This window comes from Oxyura jamaicensis, chromosome 27 (assembly GCF_011077185.1).
Source record: "Oxyura jamaicensis isolate SHBP4307 breed ruddy duck chromosome 27, BPBGC_Ojam_1.0, whole genome shotgun sequence".
In the NCBI taxonomy this organism is placed as follows: domain Eukaryota; kingdom Metazoa; phylum Chordata; class Aves; order Anseriformes; family Anatidae; genus Oxyura; species Oxyura jamaicensis.
In genome coordinates, this window is record NC_048919.1 from 609,722 (window position 1) to 628,596 (window position 18,875).

An 18,875-nucleotide genomic window follows, 5' to 3' on the forward strand; every position below is an offset into this window, starting at 1 on the left:
GGGGGGCTTTTTACAGCGGTGGGATGTAACATTATATACATGTGTACAGAGACGCCGGCGGACCCTTTTTACGACGTGTAATCGGAATAAACCACAGCCTTGTATCGGTTTGACGCTCTCGCTGTAGTGTAGTGTGTGTGCTGCTCGGCCTGTGTGCAGCTGAGGCTTCCCCCTTTTTTAGGTGGCTGTGACGGGGCTAGGGGAGGGGTTGATGTATAAGTGAACTTGATTTATGACGCTTTTTTTTTTTGTGTGTGTGTGTTTAAACCAAAAATGATCCCCAAGAAACCTGTAAATTGGCCAAAACTGACTATAAAAATTATAGAGGTCTAATAAATTTAATTACTTGTAACTGTAACAGTTTCGGTGTGATTTCTAGAAAATATTCAAAATGTCATTCTCCCACGCGGGAATACATTTTGAATCATTTTCATGATATTACAACTGGTCTATGAAGTTTTTTGATTAAAATTAGCCGGAATTTCTCACTTAGCTATTTTGCATAGTTGGTTCTGCCCCTCCCCCCCCCTTCTCCCCCTTACTTTTCACTTCTAATCCCATGAAATGAGTTGATGCTCTGGCCCTCTTAAAATACCTGGAAGAGGAGTAACATCCTGTGCTCTTAGTGCAATGTGTGCAATGGTCACTGCTTGCACCTTTCTCGTGCATTAATGAGCTAAAAGAGTTGCTCAGTTAATTTTCCTGCTTCCTTCTAGTTCCGCAAGAACCCGGGCCGGTTAGCTGAAATCACGGCAAAAACGCCTGGAAATGGTCTTAATGCTACGAGTGAGGCTTAAAGTTTTCGCAGCGGCCCCGTGTAAAGTTCTGGTCGTCAGCACTTCGCCTCAGAAAGGGCTGACGAATGAGGTGGCTTGCTGGAAGTTTCACGTGAGGTCCAAACCTCTTCGTTTCTTGCTGCTGTACCTGAAATGGAAGGCAGGCAGGCGAAGTGCCACGGAGATGAGTGGTTGATGGTTTGGGATTTGTTTTTTTTGTGGGGAAAACCCAGGTGAGTTAAAGGGCAGAGCAGTGGAGGGGCCGAGCCTGCTCTGGCTCATGTGGTTGTGTAATTGGAGGACAGCAGGCTCAAGTTTGGGAACATGTTTCAGAATGCAGCTCGTGCCTCCAGAACGGGGAATCTGCCTGCTCAACTACCTGTCATGCTCCAGGTGGGAACATCCTTCTATAAAAAAATAGAGGGTTTAAACTAGAGGTGAGGAGGAAGCCAAGGTTCCCCCAGCAAGGGTCTGCTCTGCTCAGAGCAGTTGTTCCAGATTTGGGGGATTTAAAGCAGCACGACAATGCTGGCACTGGGGGAATGAGCTCTAAGGACTGAGGCAGGTTTTTAACATGAGCTTGGCAAAAAAAAAAAAAAAGTGCTCTGGGGTTTACGCTGGCATCAATCCTTAGTTTGGGGAAGGAAAAAAGGAAAACTATTGGAGGTTTACTTGCTCAGGAGCCTCGCAGTCGCCTTTTTTCCCTTCCCTCTGCTATGACATCATTGGGCAGAGCCAGTGCCAGTGCAGCAGCGCTGGCTGCGGGAGGGAGCCGGGCGCTCGTGAGGCTCTGCTGCTGCTCCCCAGGTGGGACCAGGGTGAGGTGCTGTGAAAGGCAACGAGTTAATCAGGATCCTGCTCGTTAGGAAGAGATCCATCACTTGGGAAGAGAAACAGCAGCCGATGAGCCCTCTTCCTTCACCCTGGGCTCTTCTCTCCAGCACCTGGAGCTGTTTGCCCAGCTGAGATTTTTTTCTCAGTGACTGCGCTGCGAGGGGCAGTCCCGTGTTCTTCTGGGGCAGGGCCGTGCCCGACGGCACCGAGCCCAGCGGGAGGCATTGCGCCTGGAGCAGCAACGGCCTGCCACAGCGCAGAGCACCTGGTGAAGGTGAAGAGCTTCGCACAAGGAAATGGCATCAGTCAGATGGAGCAGCACCGGCTGTTACAGTGACATCTGCGGTGCAGCTGTAAGGACCCAGCCACTGCCCTCCCTCCAGTTCCCCCCAGCTGCTGACATTTCATGCAGAGAACAAGTTTTTGTCCTGCAAATACTTTGATGGGACTTACAAAAGCACCGGGAGCGCCCCCGCACCCAAAGTGCCCCTGCTCCCGCCGTAGGGATCGACCCTCTGAGTCTACAGCCGCGTGCCGTGTTCTGTTTTAATGTCTCCGTCTGTATCAGGCTGATCCCCGTTTCAGAAGGTGTTTCAGAGCAGCGTGCCTCCTTGTAGGGGCTTACTCCAGCTCCCGCATTTGTCCCTCACAGCAGACACAGAATTACTGCATCTGGGGGCCTCTGAAGCACCCCCATGGACCGGTGACGGACGGGAGCTCGTCCCACTTTCACCAGCTGCCCTGGCCCAGGGGAGAGCTCATCCGGAGCTGGGCAGAGCTCTGAGCTGGTGCAGAGGTGACAAGATTGTTTGAGAGGAACAAATAAAATCTGAGAGCTCGACAAAGATAAACGTGCTGCAGCAGCACCGGCAGTGATGTGGTATCAAAGGGCAGCAATTAGTCCCTCCTGACAATAAGGCAGCGCTGTCTTAACTAGTTGAGGGCAGGCACCTCCCTGGAGGGCAAAGCAGCCGCGCTTGCCAAAGCTTGGGAGCGCATCCCTCCTCCCACCTTGGTCCTTCCTGCGTTGTTGGAGCCAGCTGGCCTTTATTCCGGCTCCTTCGGTGAGCCGAGATCCAAGCGCGCTGCTCGAGCAGTGAGCTGTGCTGCCCAGGAATGTTGCTGCCTCTGCAGCTTCACTTAAATCTCTCCTAATGGGCTGCACGTCGGTGCGGAGCCGGTGGCGGCAGGAACCTGCCACGCTGGGGCTCCTGCCCATCACGGCTCGGGGGCTCGCTGAGCCCCCCCAGCTGCGGGGCGGCTCGTCAGCGCTGCAGCGACCTCAGAAACGCGGCCGTGCAAGGACCTCTTGGCTACAGGTCTTCACGGTTCCTCCCTCGCGAGGGTTTTCCAACTTGCTGAGGAAAGGACTGTGGTTCTCCCCGCCCCAGGGGGAAGAGGCAGAAATTACGGCGCTCAGGCACAGCCACAACAGGGCCCTGAGATGTCCCCCCTTCAGTCACGGCCATTCTGCAGCGCAAGCACAAAGCAGCGCACCAGCAGGCCAGTTCCCTGAAAACTCTGCAAGAAAACAAAGAAGGAAGCAGCCCACCTCAGCAGCAGGCTCACCCTGTAACAGGCAACGTTCATGCGGAGTGAAACCCAGATCCTGCCCCGTAACAGCAGCAGAGGAGGAGGTGCTGTGCAACCTTCCTCCAGCCCGCAGCTGAGAAGGGAGGGACGATTCGCCGCCGCCGCTCCCGTCTGCTGCCCAAAGGCCGATCCTCGCCTTCTTCACTCAGGCTTGACTTTGGGATTACCTGTAGTGCTGCAATCTGCCCTGAAGCTGTCCGTTACACCCGGCTGCTCCATGTCTCACATTTTACAGCGCACGGGAAGGGTGCCGACCACACGGCATTACCCTGCCCGAGACTCCACTTGCGCCAGCTCCATGTGATTTCGTTAGCTTTAAGGCACGGCAGTGAACTCACGCAGCCGCTCTGGCCATCCCGGTGCTCGTGCTGTATTGCAATATAGGCAGTATTTCTTTCTAAAGGAGAAGCCGCGTAACAGGGTTAACCCTGTACAGGGGAGAGTTTTTACAGTGCTCACCGGTGAGGCCAGTGCCCGACAGCCTTCCAAAAAGCAGGCAGCCTTTGGTCCACCTGCAACACATCAAAGCCTGGCTGTTAGCATCAGGCCCTCTGTGGTTTCTCTCATTTCTGCTCCCACCCTTCCCCCCAAAAACCCTTCTAACAGCCCAGAGAGGTGCAAGGCACGCGGCTTCCACTAAATATAACTCTGATTCGTGTGGCAAAATCAACTTAAAATTAGACCTTCAGCTATTGTGTGCACGCGAAGACACACATGACAACAAACCTCCCAGCTTCGCAATGCTGCAAGGTGTGAAACAAAGCTTCAGAGTTCAGGAACTAGGAAAGCAACAAGGAAGCCAGCCTGAAAAGGTGCCAGCAATTACCTCAACAAAACATCTTCAAAAAATAAAAAAGTCTCCAAGCACACGAACACAAAATAACCTGCTTTATGACTGGAAGGTTCCACACACAGCACAAGCTGCGCGTAAAACAGGAGCCTCCAAACCCTCCCCGCTTCACATCCAAACCAAGCCCCACCAACACCGAGGGGATAGGCTGGCACCACCTCCAACGTGCAGAGGGAAGAAAAATCGTGGCTGAGGACCTTGCTTAAAGACACCGGGCCCGTAACGCAGCCGGGGCCTCAGCCCAGGCCCCGTGCCGGGAGCGGGCTCAGCAGCGCAGGGACCCGCGGCGCTCGCCACACAGGGGCTGCCAGCGGCCCCCCCGCTCACCAGGAAGCCAAAACCCAGCGGCTGCCGTGGCCTCAAACCTCCCCGGCTCTGCTTCCACGCAGCCATGCTGTTTTTCCCCTCTCCTTGCACAAGAACCCTGAGTTATTTCCACAGCTCTTGTTTCCACCGGCTGGAGGAGCGATGTTTATGACTGGAAGACGGGGTTTGCTGCAGTTTATTATCAGCTTGGGAAGTTACCCAGGCGGCCCCAGCACCAGGGAGCACTTTTATTTTCAGGTCTCTGGAAGTGACGCGGTGCTACCGGCTGCTTCGGCAGCGGGGAGGCCGCGGCAGCTGCGATCCCCGGGATCCAGCCAGGGAGAAACCCTGCGGGCCCTGCGGGCCGTCCGGCCGCGACGCGTGAGGCCGGGGGTGGGCTCCCGGGGTTACTCCGCAGCAGGCCGCACGGCGGGGTCCCGCAGCGCGGTGACTGCGCGGCGGGCAACCGGCAGCTTTCGCCCACCGGGGACGCACGTTCCTAGGCCGAATTTCAGTCCCAAGGTGGAACCGCCCCGCGCCTCCCCACCGGGAACCGATCGGGAACCAGCCCCGCAGCGCCCGGCGCCTGCCGCCGCCCGGCGGAACCGAGCCGCGAGGCCCAAACCGCTGCAAGCGAGATCCCCCCTGAGGGACGGCTCCCGTCGCCCCCACCCCCGGCGGCACGGGGCGAGCTGCGGCCTCCCCCCGCCCCGCCCGCAGGCCCGGGGGGCGGGGGGGAACCGGAGCCACGGGGAAGGGAGCGCGGGGCCGGGCCGGGCCCCAAGCGAGGGCCCTGGGCCGAGGCCGTGGCCGAGCCTCCCCCGCGGCTCCTTCCCCGTCCCCGGGGACGCCCCCGCCGGGCCAGGCCCGCGCACTGGAGGGGGCACGGCCTCGACCCGCCGCTCCCCTCAGTGCCGGCGGCGGCCCGGGGAGAGCCGCTCCGAGACGCTCCGCTCCGCCAGGCGCGCAGAGGCCCCGCTCGCCCAGCCCGGCCCCGCCGCGGCGGAGCCCCCGGCCCGCCCCCGGCCCCTCACCGGCCCCGCCGCAGCGGGCACCGAGGCCCGGCGCCGGCCTCCGCGCACACAAAATGGCGGCCGCGCTCCCCCACGGGGAGCGCGGCCGCCATAGGCAGCGCCTCAGCCCCGGCGCGCTTCCGCCAATCGGCGGCCGCCGTGCGTCCGCTTGGCGTCGCGGTGGAGCCAATGGAAATGAGAGGCGTAGAGGAAGAGGAGGGGGCTGCGCTGCCCCAAGGGGGTTGTGGGAGTTGTAGTCCACCGCCGCGGCGCGGTGATGAAGACAAGGCGGTTGTGGACTCGTTGTCCCGTGATGCCGAGCGGCCCCTCCCGAGAGGCCCCGCACCTGGGCGAGGCTCGTAGCCATGGCAACGGGCGCGGGGCCTGCGGCCTACTGGGGCCTCCTGCGGCCTGCTGCGGCCCCGCCCGGGGCAGCGTCCGGGGGGCGCCGGGGCTGGGGGCCGGGGGCTGGGCCCTGCCCCTCCGCTGTGACCGGGGCCGGGCGCTGCGCTGCGGCAGCCTCGGGGCTGCCGGGTCTTTCCCCCGCTAACGCCTCTCTCGTGCCCCGGTGACTGCCCACGGGCACCTCGCGTGCCCCTGGGGAGCTCTCCGGGAACCGGTGGCTTGTGCGATCCCAATCAATTAATGGAATTCTCAATTAATCAATTAACTCCAGCTCTGCCTCCTTCTCCCCGCTCCATCTTGGGTGTCCGGGAGCGGAGCGGCCCGAGGAGTGCGGCCCGTGAGCTCCTCCTCGCGCGGGGCCTGTCCCCGAACCCCGGGTGGTGCCGGCTCGGCGCCGCTGCTGGCGGGAGGCTCGGCCCGGCAGACGCGTAGGGGAACAGACAGCTCGTGTCGGGGTCAGGACACGCAGCACGGCGTGGAGAGCAACAAAAAGACGTGCGAAAGCAGACATCTGGGGCTTTCCAGGAGGCACAGGGCGGAGTGGAGTCAGCCTGTGCAGCCCGTTGAAGCCTTTTCAATCAAATTTTGCTGCTACAAAAGGATAAAGAGATCTTTTCTGGGTTGGTAAACCACAAAATCCCAGGCACCCCATAGGATTTAATTTCAACAGTTTGATTCTTCCTCGGAAGTTAGCTGTCAACATGCGGGCAGAGTGCCGCACCCGCTCCCTGCCTCAGCCTCCTCCAAAAACCCCCTTCTCTGCTTCCGTTCCTGGCGTTCAGGGAAGGATTCAGAGCAGGGTTCCTGGCGAACCGGTTCCTGGTGAATTAAAATCTCTGAGCAAGGCGGCAGCGTTGCCCTCAGTGGTACTTCTCTGAGGCTGTGAGGGTGAAGGTGTGCGGTAAACGGGACAGGAGCGCTGTCTGCATGGCGGTTGTCCCCACAGCAGCCCCGCGCCGTCAGGGCAGGTGGTGACAAGCTCTGTGGTTAAAGGGCTCCTGGCGCTGCCACCCCCTTTGTTTGTGCCGTTGCTGAGTTAACCGTGCTGAACCCTCCTGCTGGAGGGCTGCCGTTGGAAAGGGCCTGTTCCCAAAGGTAAAAGGGGAAGGCTGGCAGTGACATTGCTCCTCACCTCTCCTCGGCACACCCCGAGCTCACGTGAGGTGAGACCGTGCGGTCCCATGTGCTGCTCTGTCTCTACAAACCCAAGGACCCCCTTCTTTAGGACTCAGTGCTTTTTCCTGTGCTTTGGTAGCTGTGGCAACACTCACATGTCCCACTGACCGGGCTGACCCTGGCTCTGAGGCTGCCATTGCCACGTGTGATTATTTTTGTCCCTCATCGTCACGATGAGGAGCTAAAAAGCCCCTCTAATAACTGGGGGGGGGCTCTCCCAGCAGCTGCACGTAGGTTTGTTAGCCTGCAAACCCAAACCTGCTCCTGCCAAGCCGCGTGTGCGTGCACCGCCCTCCCAGGGCTGTCTCACCCTGCTCTGTGACCAGGAGGTTCCGCACACGCAATCCTTGCTCCCACAGGCGGTGACACAGAGCCAAAACTCGTCTGCGTGTGTTGCCCCAAGCGTGTCCTGTGCCCAGCAGAGGCGGGGGAACCACAATTCGGGGCCACACCACAGCAGAAATTTTTATTTTGGGGCGTTCTGTGCAGAGCCAGGCGTTGGACTGGATGATCCCAGTGGGGATGATCCGTAGGGGCTGCCACGAGGACTTGTACCCCGGGCGCCCCAAGCCCCAGCCATGACCCCGCATCGCGCCGTGTGTTCTGCTCCGCTTCGTGCCAAGGCTGCTGTGGATCAGGCACTGCCAGCAAGGCTTCCGCACCCGGTGCACGCGGTGGTGGCTGCCCAGCGCCCAGTTTTCAGATCCCAGTTAACAGATCCCAGCTCCCAATTCCCAGCTCCCAGTTCCCAATTAACAGCTCCCAACCCCCAGTTCCTAACTCCAAGTTCCCAGCTCCCAGCCCCCACCTCCCAGTTGCCAGCTCCCAGTTCCCATTTAACAGCTCCCAGTACCCAGTTCCCAGCCCCCAGCTCCCAGTACCCCCCCCCCAGTTCCCAGCCCCTAATTAACACTTCCCAGTTCCCAGTGTGGTAACTGACTGAGTCCCCGATAGGATTGCAATCAGAGTTTACAATTTATTAAGCGAACAGAGGCAAGCAAACAGCGCTGGGTACGCCGGGAGCCTCTGCTCCACCAAGACGCACGCGTGTTTCATCAGGCGGCTGGTTTTTATGCTCCTAGGCTGCTATACATTCATTACTACTCCCAGAAAAGGCAGGGTTATTGTAAATAGTTCCCGGAGTCCGAACCCTCCCACGGATGCATGCGTATCGGTTTCCGGTGGTCCCTCTGGGCGGGTCTCTTGTGCTGAAGGCTCGTAGTCTTCCTCCCAGGCTTTGTCCTTCGGTCGTCCTTCAACTCCCCCCTTCTCCTTTGGTGATCTCTTTGCGGATGTCAGAGGCTTGCGCGGCGTCCCATGCAACAGTCAGCAGGTTTTCAAAACTCCTTTGGTCTCTCATCCCCTAGGCCCAAGTCCCAGGGCTTGCCCTTCAAACCCTCGCTTGACCCGAACTGCTGGGCCCGTCCTCTGCAGGACACCAGAGCTGTGTACGACAACCCAACCGCTCCGTCCTCCTTCGGCTTGTGGCGACCCAGGGGTGTGTGGGACGGGTCACGCTTCATCATGCAGCCCCAGCACTGCTCCTCAGTGACACGATGAGCCATTTCACACCAGCCTCCAGCTCCCAGCTCCCAGTTCCCAGCCCCCACCTCCCAGTACCCCCCCCCGGTCCCCAGCCCCCCCCCCCGGTAACCCCCCCCCCCCCCCCCCCCGCCGTGCCCGAGGCTCCAGCGCCCTCCTCGTGCGGCCCCGCCCCGTGCCGAGCCCGGCCCCGCCCCCCAGGCCGAGGCCCAGCCCCCAGCGAACCAGGCCCCGCCCACCCCGGACCAGGCCCCGCCCTGTCCCCGCCCGCTCCCCGCGCCGTGCCCCTCCCCCCCCGCGGCCTTGCCCCGAGCCAGCCCCGTCCCCGGGGGAGCCGAGCAGGTCCCCATGTCCCCAGTGTCCCCCGTGTGCTCCCATGGCCCCCACGTCCCCTGTGTCCCCCCACGTCCCCCCACATGTCCTCCAGGCCCTCCCACACCCCCTGTCCCCCCCACACCACGTCCCCCCACATCCCCTGTGTCCTCCTATGTCCCCTGTGCCCCCCAACATGTCCCCCATGTCCCCCCACATCCCATATCCCCCACAACCCTCCCATGTCCCCTGTGTCCCCCACATGCCGTCCATGGCCCACGTCCTCTTGTGGCCCCCACGTGTCCCCACGTCCCCACCCTGTGCCCGGTGTCCCCAATATCCCCTCTGTCCCCTTCACATTCCCCTCATGCCCCCCCCGTGCCCCCGTCCCCCCCGTGCTGCCCACAGCCCCCAGGGTGGCAGTTGGGTGGCCATGGGGGGTGGCAGCAGCGGGGGCACGATGACAGACAGTGGCCGCGCCCTGACACTGTGGGATGTCCCCGCGGGACCTGGGCTCACGGCCACGGCCACGGGCAGAGCCCTGCAGAGGAGTTTTCGTAGGACCTACAGAAAAACAGGCAGCTTGTCGTTCAGTCTGCCTTGTGTCCCGTACAAAACGGGGGGCCTGGAGTGGACTGGAAACCACCCTGGGGACCCAGGGACACGCAGGGACGGGGCACGGCGGCTTTCCCACCGGGAGGAGGAGGAGGAGTGGCGTGGACACGGCCCGGAGCCCCCACCCCAGGAACTTTCCCCACGGGCCCAAGCCCCCAAATCCGGGCATTTTCTGCGGCGTTTTGCTCGGGGTGAGGCCGCGGCGAGGCAGCTGGAGACACATCCATCACCCACCTAGGAATTAATGGTTGCCGGGGCACGGGCGGTAACGATCTAATTACTTTTATAACGAGCAAGCAGAGGCTGGCCTCGGCCGGTAACGTGCTGCCTGACATTTCAGACGGGCTTTCCCAGACCTGAAAGCAATTAGGCCCAAAAGGAAGGGAAAACGTAAGCAAGGGGATGTGAACTGCACAAGGGAGCTGTTTGAAGGGAATTGTCAGACACCAAAGCCCCTCCACGGCCGGGGCTCGCCCAGAAAGCCAATGTCACCCGGCACATCAGCGGGGAGGAGGAGAAGGAATCAAGCCCCTGCTCGTCTGTGGATGTCGGCCAACGGAGCTCTGCGGAGCGAAGGCTCCGTGCTCGCTGCCACAGCTCCGGGCTCGGGGCTGCCCATCGCACCGGCACTCGTGCCCCAGAAGCGTTGCCTTCGGGGTCTTTTGGCATTGATGTAAAGGGGGGTGCAGGGACAGATCCAGCTGTGGGGCTCCAGAGAGGCTCATCAATGCCACCGAGGCGGTTGGGCCTTTTTCTGAGCGTTTTTGTTTTATAATTTTTGCTGCTCGTGGCCAGGACGAGCGTCAGGACAACACTGACATCAAGTGGCTGTTGGGATCCCTCACACGCGGGGCCGGATCCTGCTCCCCAGGAGCTGCATCGTCCACGCAGCCCCCGTCCTCCCCTGCCGATGCACCCCACGACCTCAGCCTGCTGTTTTGTCCCTTTCTGCCCCATTTTGCCCTGTGCTGAGATGCAAGAAGCCGGCTGACTGCCGCGTCGGGTGGGAAAACACGGCCTGGACCCCAAAACCCTCCTGAGCGGGGCCCAACCGCAGATGCTGCAGGAAGGGGGGTGCTGCCGGACACCAGTGGGGCCTCCACCACCCCCTCCCCAGCCCGCAGGGTGCGGCTGGCGGTCCTGGCCTCTCCTCCACTGTCCTCCCCCGTGTGTCCTCCATGTCCTCAGCGTGCCCTGCCGCATCCCGGCGGGGTCAATATCCCAGCAGGGCCCGGCCGAGCCGTGCGCTGCTCACGTCACCGAGCCGGCAGCAGCCGCGCGGCCCTGGCCCACGGGGCTGGGGGCCAGCAGGGACCCCCCCCTCCGGCCGCAGCACCCACCCCTGTGGGTTCCGCTGCACCCAGCTCCTGCAGCCACTGGCGAGGTCGCGGGGAAGTAGCGAGGCCAGGCCCCCGTCCCTGGGCTGTGTTCCACGCCGGAGCGTGGCCGCGGTGTCCCCTGCCACCACCACCCGCTGGTGCTGGGGACGTCGTCCCCGCGCCTCCCGCTGGCCTTCAGCTCCCTGCCCCTGGACTTTGGGCTGAGCACGGGAGTGGCAGTGCTGGTGGTGTGGCTGCCGGTGTTGGCGGAGCCCCAAATCGCCTTTGCGGTGAGACCAGCGCCGTGACCCCGCAGGGGCACCGCAGGTAACGTGGGTGATGTCCCCTGTGCCGTGGGGAGGCTGCGAAAGGGGGCTGCCTGAGGGGATGGGTCCCTCTGCCCCATCCCCAGGTCTGGGGGCTCCTCTGTGGGAAATCACCGAGTTATTCCTGGTTTAAAGCAGGGCAAACTGAGGCACGGTGTTTTGCCTGGTGTCAGAACAGCCACGCTGCCTGAGAGACCTTGCCCTGGGGGGGGAGAGGCTGGAAAATCCCATTTTTGCTCTGCACCAGCAGGGCTCAGAGGCAGCGAGTGGTTTTGCAACACCTCATTCCCGTTCATCCTGGCTTTCTGCGGACACCTCCCTGTCCCCGAGGCCAGCCCAGAGCCCAGCTCAGCTGGGGACAGGGGGGTGGCCAGAGCCAGGGGTGGCCAGAGCCAGGGGTGGGTTTGGGGCAAGCAATGGTTCCAGGGGGATATTGGCTGCAGGTGGAGCTGGGGTAACAGGTGCAGGAACTTGGTGCCCTTTTGGGCCCCCACCCATGGGTGGGGGTGAGGCGAGGCGGGGCTGCCACAGGATTTAGGTCCCGAGAGGGACCAGGGCTGGATGCAAGCAGGGGTGAGGGGCCCAGAGGTGGGGGGCTGGTTGCTGGGGGGGGGGGCGCCCCCCCGGCGGCTTTGCTGGGTGTTGGGGTGTGCTGGGTTTCTGCAGACCCCTGGGTGGTTTTGGTTAGGGTTCCTCCGGCTGAGCCCTGCGTGGGGCTAAGTTTGGGACCACAGTACTGGTTGGGGGATGGCTGTGGGGCAGCCCAGCAGTGATGCTGGTGGTTGTTTATCCCCAAGCCCGGAAATGGGACACGTAGAAATGCTCTGTGTGCTGGGAAGGAAAGGGAGGGGAGAGCCAGGCCATTCCCACACTGCCGCAGGAGGGATGCTCCAGCTGCTCTTGGAGCTGGGCTGGCGCTCAGTGCTGAGACGTCCCCATCCGGGCTGCGCCACGCAGTGGTCCCCGATGCCAACCCCAGCATCACCCCTTCCTTCCCAGCTTGCTTGTGACTCTAGTGGCTCCCTAGTGTCTGAGCAGGACAGACTGGGGACCTGTGCTGGTGGCCTGGGCCAGGACGGGACTGGACGGAGGCAGGTGAGTGCCGAGACTCTTGGTTTGGGCCTTGGGAGTCCCTGCCTCATGCTCTGTCCTCTCCCCCTACTTGTGTGCAGGTTGGGGAGGGGAAGGAGCTAAGGAAACAGCTCCTTTGCCCTAGAAATGTAGCTTTTCCTGGGGATTTCCTGGCTGTCACAAGATGGAGCATGAGAAAGGCTGCAGCTTCTTGCCTAAGGCATCAGGGGTCCTAGAAAGAGATCGATTTGAAGGAAACGGGGGTGTTGCTCTGAAATTGCCTCCCACCTCTGCGAGCAGCGGGTTTGACCCCGTGTACCTGCTGGTGTGGGTGCCCAGCAGGGTGTCAGCTCGTGGGCAGGACGGGGACATCAGGCAGGGCTGGTGCAGGCAGCAAGGCGCTCAAGGCCTCCTGTGGCGGAGGCGCTGGGGCTCTGCAGGATGGAGGTGCAGGGAGGCACTCGGGGCACAGCGGGGGCTGCGCTGTGGGGCTGGCTCCGTGTGCCCAGCCCTGGCTCTTCCCCGTGCAGAGCCCAGGGCGCAGCTGGAGCAGGTGCACAGGTACCACCTGCCTCGCGCCCCTGTCCTAGCACGGGGCTGCATCCAGCATCCATCCTGACCACACCAGCACCTGCCAAGGAGTCAACAACAGCACCATGTCTCAGGCAGAAGGTACCGCACAGTCCTTGGGCTGCCCTGGGATGGACACAGCCTCAGCCTGCCCCCCATGTCACTGCTCACCTCCCGTTCCATTTCCTGCTTGGACCAGGGTCCTGCAGCCCTTCTGATCCTAAAGGCACCTTTGTCCCGCACCACTGAGGCACTGCGACTCGCGTGGTGCTGGCTGCTCTGGGGGTGCAAGTCGCAGGAGCCCCTGTCCCCTGCTGCAGCGCCTGGGGCAGGCAGCTGGATGGCCCTGAGTGGACCCGGGGGCGTGGGGGTACAGAAACGAGCACCGCTGGGGAAGGGAGGATGGTGCCTGTGGTGTGAGGCTTGGGCTCAGCTCCAGCAGGATCTGTGCGTCTCCCTGCCAGCAGGTGAGGAGGCTTTTGAGTACTGCGATGTTGTCATCAACACCCAGGAGAAGGTTTCGGACGTGTACACGCAGCTGGAGAAGCTCGGAGAGTAAGCTGGGGTCCTGCATCCCCACCACCCCTGAGCTATGGGGTCTGACCACGCGTGGTTGGGGTGGTGGTGATGGCTCCTCCATCCCTTGCGCTCGCTCTGTCCCAGGGGCAAGTTTGGCACCGTGTACCGGCTGCAGGAGAAAGCCAGTGGCAAGATCCGGGCTGGGAAGTATTTTCGGACACGGACGGCCAAAGAGAAGCAGGCAGCTCAGGCCGAGGTGGAGCTCATGAACCTGCTGCATCACCCATGCCTCGTGCAGTGCCTCGCTGCCTTCCAGGGCCCCGCCGAGCTGGTGATGGTGATGGAGTAGTGAGTGGGGGCAGCGCTGGGAACACCCATTGTGCTGGGGAGGGTCCTTGGGCCCCGGGGGCGCAGCATGGGGTGTAGGGTGGATTGGGAACCTGCAGACCCCGGGGACCTGGGTGTTGAGATGCACCCAGAGCGCTGGGTCCGGGCTCCCTGGGGGTTTTCCCCCCTCCTCGGGGCTGGCAGACCCCAGCAGGGTCCCCCAGCGCCCTGCCCACCCCCCAGTGTGGCCGGCGGGGAGCTCTTTGAGCGCATTGTGGATGATGACTTTGAGCACACGGAGCCCAGCAGCACCCAGTACATGCGGCAGATCCTGGAGGGGCTGCAGTACATGCACAGCCAGGCTGTCGTCCACCTCGACCTCAAGCCCGAGAACATCGTCTGCGTCAGCCCCAGCAGCCACTGGCTCAAGATCGCTGACTTCGGCCTGGCGCGGAAGCTCGGTGAGCGAGGGGGGTCCCTGCTGATGACAGGGTGCTGTGGGGAAACCTGTGAGGTGGGCAGCCTGGAGAACCCTGCACCCATGGGTGCCCAGCACCCAGAAGGGCTCCAGGGGAGCACCAAGGTGGGCCCTGGGGTGGTTTTTGGGCTCCCCCTCCCCCAGGCAGAGGTGCCCTGGGGAGGTCCTGGCCAGGCACTGCTCCACGCCTCCATCATCTCTGCAGCTCCAGACACCCCCGTGAAGGTGCTGCACGGGACCCCTGAGTTCATGGCTCCAGAAGTGGTCTCCTTTGAGCCCGTTGGGTTTGCCACGGACATGTGGAGTGTCGGTGTCATCTGTTACATCCTGTGAGTGGCTCCTGGGGGACGGCAGTTGGGCAGGAAGGGGCTGAGCTGCTGCTGACACGCTCTGTCCCCTCTCCAGGCTGAGCGGGGAGTCTCCCTTCCAGGGGGACACTGACATGGAGACGCTGAGCAACATCACCGCTGCCCAGTGGGAGTTTGAGGAGGAGACCTTCTCAGATATCTCCCCGCAGGCCAAGGACTTCATCAGCCAACTGCTGCAGAAGGACCCTGGGTAGGAGCTGGGGGTGGGCACTGGGTGCATCCCCACAGAGCCAGGCTGGGTTTTGGGGTGTGAGGAGGGCAGGAACAGGGGAAGGAGTGAGCCCTACTGTGCTGAATGCTACCCGTGGAGTGCCCAGAGCCTCTTCTTGGGGCCAAGGGCCTGATGGCAGCCCCTGACCCCACTGTGCCCCCTCCCCAGCCACCGACTCTCCAGCCCTGAGGCTCTGCTGCACCCCTGGCTGCAGCAGCCCCTGCCCAGCAGCACGAAGGCGCTGCCAAAGGAGCGGATAAAGCAGTTCCTGGCCCGTCAGAAGTGGCAGGTACGTGGGAGGGATGTGCCTGGGAGATGGTGGTGGACGTGGGGCTGGGGACTGCTCTTGTGGGGTTCAGTGCTCCTTCTCTTCTCTCCAGAAAACAGGCAAAGCCCTGCTGGCGCTCAATAGGCTCGCCCTGCTGTCCCAGAGCACGGAGAGGAGAGCATCAGAGGCTCAGGATGAGGAAGGTGAGGGCCCTGAAGTGTTGGCTCCAACACACCCCATCAATCCCTGTTCCTCTGCTTTGTCACCCCCACCTCTGTCCTGACCTGCCTTGGTGCCACCAGGTGCCTTGGGCATGTCCCTGGTGTGGCACTTCTGCTCTGGGGCAATTTCTGTGCCCCAAAGCCCCCTGGCCTCAGCCCTGAGGGGCCAGTGCTGCTGTGGCCTTGGAACCAGTGCCTGCTGCTCTGCAGCACTGGGATCTGAATGTGCTCTGGATCCCAGGGATCAGGAGCTGATCCCTACAGGGCCTGGTGTACAGGTGTCCTGTATGTTCCTCCAGCAGAGGAAGAGGGCTGAATGCAGGTGACTCCTCACCGTGCCCTCTGTCCATCTGCCCACAGACCCATGCTGCAGCCCAGAGGAGGACCAAGCCCCTGAGTCTCTGCCCCGGCAGGGTCCCAGATTCTCTGAGCCACCGATGGACAAAGGGGAGGTGGAAGCTGGGAGCATCACGGCTGCAGGACAGGCAGAGAGCAGTGCCAGCACCCCCCAGCACCCGGCCATCTAGAACTGGTGACTCTTCTCCACTGTCACAGCAGCTTGCACCATGGCCTGGTCAGCCTGTGGTCGGCCTAGACCCGTGGTGCCCCTGTGCTGGTGTGGGGACAGGGCTGCCTGCTGTCCCCAGTGAGGGACCAGTGCCCTCATGGCTACCTGGGTTAGAGCTAAGCCTGGCTCTTCTCACTGCATGTCTTGTGAGCCCAATAAAGCACTGAGGATCTCTGCACTCCCTGTGCTGCTCCTTTCTCCCAAAATTGCTGGGAGGGGTGGCAAAGAGCTGCCCAAGCTGCCCTCGCCCTTTGGGAGTCAGCAACAGGCTCTCCTGAGGCTGGGCCACCACTTTTGCCTTGACTGGAAGGGAGCCTGGCACTGTGCCCTGGGGACAGGGCCTGAGAGGGGATGGCTCCAGGTGAAGTCCCTTGATAGGGAGCATCCTCCTTCCCCTGGGGGTTGAGGGGGGTGGCATTGTGCCCTGAACCCCAGGAGGGTGGGAGGAGTGGGGATGGGGTTGGAAGGGACCTCTGGGTCAATCTGGTCCAACTCCATGCTCAAGCAGTGCCACCTTGAGCAGGTAGTGCAGGACCACGTCTGGGCGTTCTGAATCCCCCATAGAAGGGAGACCCCCCCCAACCTCTCTGGGCTCAGTCACCTGCACGGTGAAGAAGTGCTTCCTGGTGCTCAGAGCATGCTTCCTATGTTTCAGCTTGTGCCAGGCACTGGGCATCACGGGAAAGAGCCTGGCTCTGTCTTCACTGCACCATTCCTCCTTCATACACACTTATATGAAGACCCTCTGAGACTTAGCGCTCTGACTTTGTGACTTTGCCATAGGAGAGATGCTTCAGTCCCTTCATTTTCATGGCCTTCTGCTGGACTGCAAACCTGCTGGGGCTTCTCTCTGCCCCTTTGCCCACATCATTAATGAAGGTGTTGAGCAGGACTGGTCCCAGCACTGACCCCTGGGGTACTCTTCTAGTTGTTGGCCTCCACTTAGATGTTGCACCGCTGATGGCCATCCTCTGGGCTCTGCCCCTCAGTCAGTCTTTGGTCCACCTCAGTCTGCCCACTCAGCCCACACATCACCAGCTTGTCTACGTGGGGACAGTGTCAAAGGCCTTGTGAACGTCCAGGCAGGCAACAACTACTGCTCTCTCCTTCTCTGCCAGGTCAGCCGTTTCATTGCAGAAGCTCAAGTTGGCTAAGCGTGACTTCCCCTTGGTGAGTCTATGCTTACTATTCCTGATTATTTTCTTACCCTTTGCATGCCTGGAAATAGCTTCCAGGTTTAGCTGCCCCAACACCTTCCCAGGGACTGGGGTGAGAATGACTGACTTGTAGTTCCCCAGGACCTCCTTCTGGAAAACAGGAGTGACGCTTGCTTTAGTTTTTGGGCACTTTTCCAGCCACCATGATGATTAAAAGATTATCAAGAACGGTCTCAGCATGACATCTGCTTGTTCCCTTGGCACTTGTGTGGTGCATCCCATTAGGGCCTAAGGATTTATATATGCCCAGTTTAAGTGTTCCTTGATATGATCCTCTTCCACTGAGGGTGCACCTTCCTTGCTCCAGCTTTTCCTGCTGTCTGGGACCTGTGATTCCTGAAGGCTGTTAAGGACTGAGGCACTCAGTCTGTCTCCCTGTCCTGTGTAACCAGGTCTCCTGCTTCATTCAGCAGTGGGCCATAGTTCCCCAGCCTTCCTTTTGTCATCAATGTACTTACAGAAGCTGTCCTTGTCCTTGACATCTCTGGGTAGATTTAATTCCATTTGAGCTTTAGTTTTCTTCATCCTTAGCTGCTCAGTGTCTTATTCCTTCCACATTACCTGTCCTTGCTTCCACCTTGAGCTTGGAGGATGTGATCCTTGAATCAGAACCAGCTTTTTCAGGCCCCTCTTCCCTCCAGGAAACTCATCACAGTTATTCCCAGTGCTGCATGCATTAGTATACAGGCACTTGAAAGAGGCTCCCCAGAACACTGAGTTCCTAGAAATGGTGTGGGGGATTTCTCTGTAATGGTCTCTTGTGGGCACCTCCTTGCTAATAGCCAAGTACTGGAGGTGTCCCTGCTTGAGCCTCATGTTGCAGATTTTATGATCCCTCCCTCTCACATCGCCTCGAGCCCTTTGCTCAGAAACCCTGCCCGTCCCTCCCTCACAGAGCTGCTGGTTGCTCTCTTCCCCCCTTACTCTTACTTCAAAGCCCTCCTTTTGCATCCAGCCATACCTGGGGACTCTGGTCTCCTAGTTCCTGTGCCAACTCAGCAGCCTGGAGCATCTTCCCTGTGAGGAAAGGCTGAGAGACCTGGGTCTGTTCAGCCTTGAGAAAGGAAGACAGAGAGGGGATCTTATCAATGTTTACAAATACCTGAAGTGTGGGAGACGGAGGGATTTGGCCAACCTCTCTTCAGTGGTTTGTGGGGACAGGACAAGGGGCAATGGCCACAAGATGGAGCACAGACAGTTCCGCACCAGCATGTGAAAGAATTTCTTCACCATGTGGGTGATGGAGCTCTGGAACAGGCTGCCTGGGGCGGTTGTGGAGTCTCCTTCTCTGGAGATATTCAAGGCCTGTCTGGATGCCTACCTGGGCAGCCTGCTCTAGGGAACCTGCTTTGGCAGGGGGGTTGGACCCGATGATCTCTTGAGGTCCCTTCCAACCCCTGTTACTCTGTGAAAGGCACCAGGGTCTGAATGGTGCAGCCCTGTGCCTGTTGCTGGGCTGAGGCTGTACAAAATAATGCTTGAGGCATGCGTGGGACCCTCCTCTGGGACCTTCCTCTTCCTCCACCAGCTGCTTCTCCTCATGCCCTCCCTGCTGTGCGCTCCTGGGAGCTGGAGGTGAGGCTGTGAGGGGGGGTAAGAGGAAAGCGTTATTTTTATTAAACAGAACTAAATCCACCCACTCTCAGGACTGCTGCTGGACTGACAGCAGCAAACCCACTTTCAGAGAGTTCGCTATTTCCTGCGGGAAGCTGGTCACCGTGGCAGGAGCCTTAAGTAGCAGAACTTGTCACGGTGCTCCAGCCCCCAGAAATGTTAGCCAAGCCCAGGTGTCAGTGGTCCCTTGATTAGGGATTTTGTGGCTCTTATCTGTTTTTTCTCTTGGGCTAATGGGGAAGGATGCCGTGACCTTCCTGTCTCACTATCGCCGTGTGGACCCTTTTGCTGACAAGGCCTTATCGGCACCCAGGCCTGGCCCATATTTTTGTGGCAAGGGCCTGTTCCTGTTAATAATGTCAATTGCTGACGGCTG

The 18,875-nt window shown here is 60.7% G+C and overlaps 1 protein-coding gene and 2 long non-coding RNA genes across 6 annotated transcripts; 1 reads left to right on the forward strand and 2 right to left on the reverse strand.

Annotated features, from left to right (window-relative positions):
• Nucleotides 1-249: 249 nt before the first annotated feature.
• LOC118178866 lies at nt 250-1,944 on the reverse strand. The gene is made up of 2 exons (XR_004756310.1): nt 1,449-1,944; nt 250-924 (listed from the first exon to the last, which is right to left on the reverse strand). It is a non-coding gene; the product is annotated as an uncharacterized LOC118178866 (long non-coding RNA).
• Nucleotides 1,945-3,601: 1,657 nt separating this feature from the next.
• LOC118178865 lies at nt 3,602-5,504 on the reverse strand. Its single transcript, XR_004756309.1, has 2 exons — nt 5,394-5,504; nt 3,602-3,715 (listed from the first exon to the last, which is right to left on the reverse strand). It is a non-coding gene; the product is annotated as an uncharacterized LOC118178865 (long non-coding RNA).
• A 1,283-nt stretch (nt 5,505-6,787) lies between these two features.
• LOC118178863 (myosin light chain kinase, smooth muscle-like) lies at nt 6,788-15,846 on the forward strand. Of its 4 annotated transcripts, none has more exons than XM_035347710.1 (11): nt 6,788-6,872; nt 12,067-12,180; nt 12,732-12,810; nt 13,173-13,263; nt 13,372-13,575; nt 13,798-14,015; nt 14,238-14,361; nt 14,438-14,590; nt 14,780-14,900; nt 14,992-15,082; nt 15,461-15,846. In XM_035347710.1, the coding sequence occupies exons 3-11, from the start codon at nt 12,795-12,797 to the stop codon at nt 15,625-15,627; spliced, it is 1,185 nt and encodes a 394-aa protein (XP_035203601.1). In that variant the 5' UTR covers nt 6,788-6,872; nt 12,067-12,180; nt 12,732-12,794; the 3' UTR covers nt 15,628-15,846. The 4 variants fall into 4 exon arrangements, with proteins under 4 accessions (XP_035203601.1, XP_035203600.1, XP_035203597.1 ...); XM_035347709.1 differs by lacking the exon at nt 6,788-6,872 and adding an exon at nt 9,354-11,068; XM_035347706.1 differs by lacking the exon at nt 6,788-6,872 and adding an exon at nt 11,470-11,655.
• Nucleotides 15,847-18,875: the final 3,029 nt, after the last annotated feature.

What these genes read in the sequence shown, in the direction of transcription:
- LOC118178863 (XM_035347706.1), top strand. Translation starts at nt 11,629, where the DNA reads ATGCAAGCAGGGGTGAGGGGCCCAGAG. An exon ending in AGGTGAGTGCCGAGACTCTT is followed by an intron (nt 12,181 to 12,731) that starts GGTTTGGGCCTT and finishes CTGTCCTAGCAC; the next exon opens with GGGGCTGCATCCAGCATCCA. An exon ending in CACCATGTCTCAGGCAGAAG is followed by an intron (nt 12,811 to 13,172) that starts GTACCGCACAGT and finishes TCTCCCTGCCAG; the next exon opens with CAGGTGAGGAGGCTTTTGAG.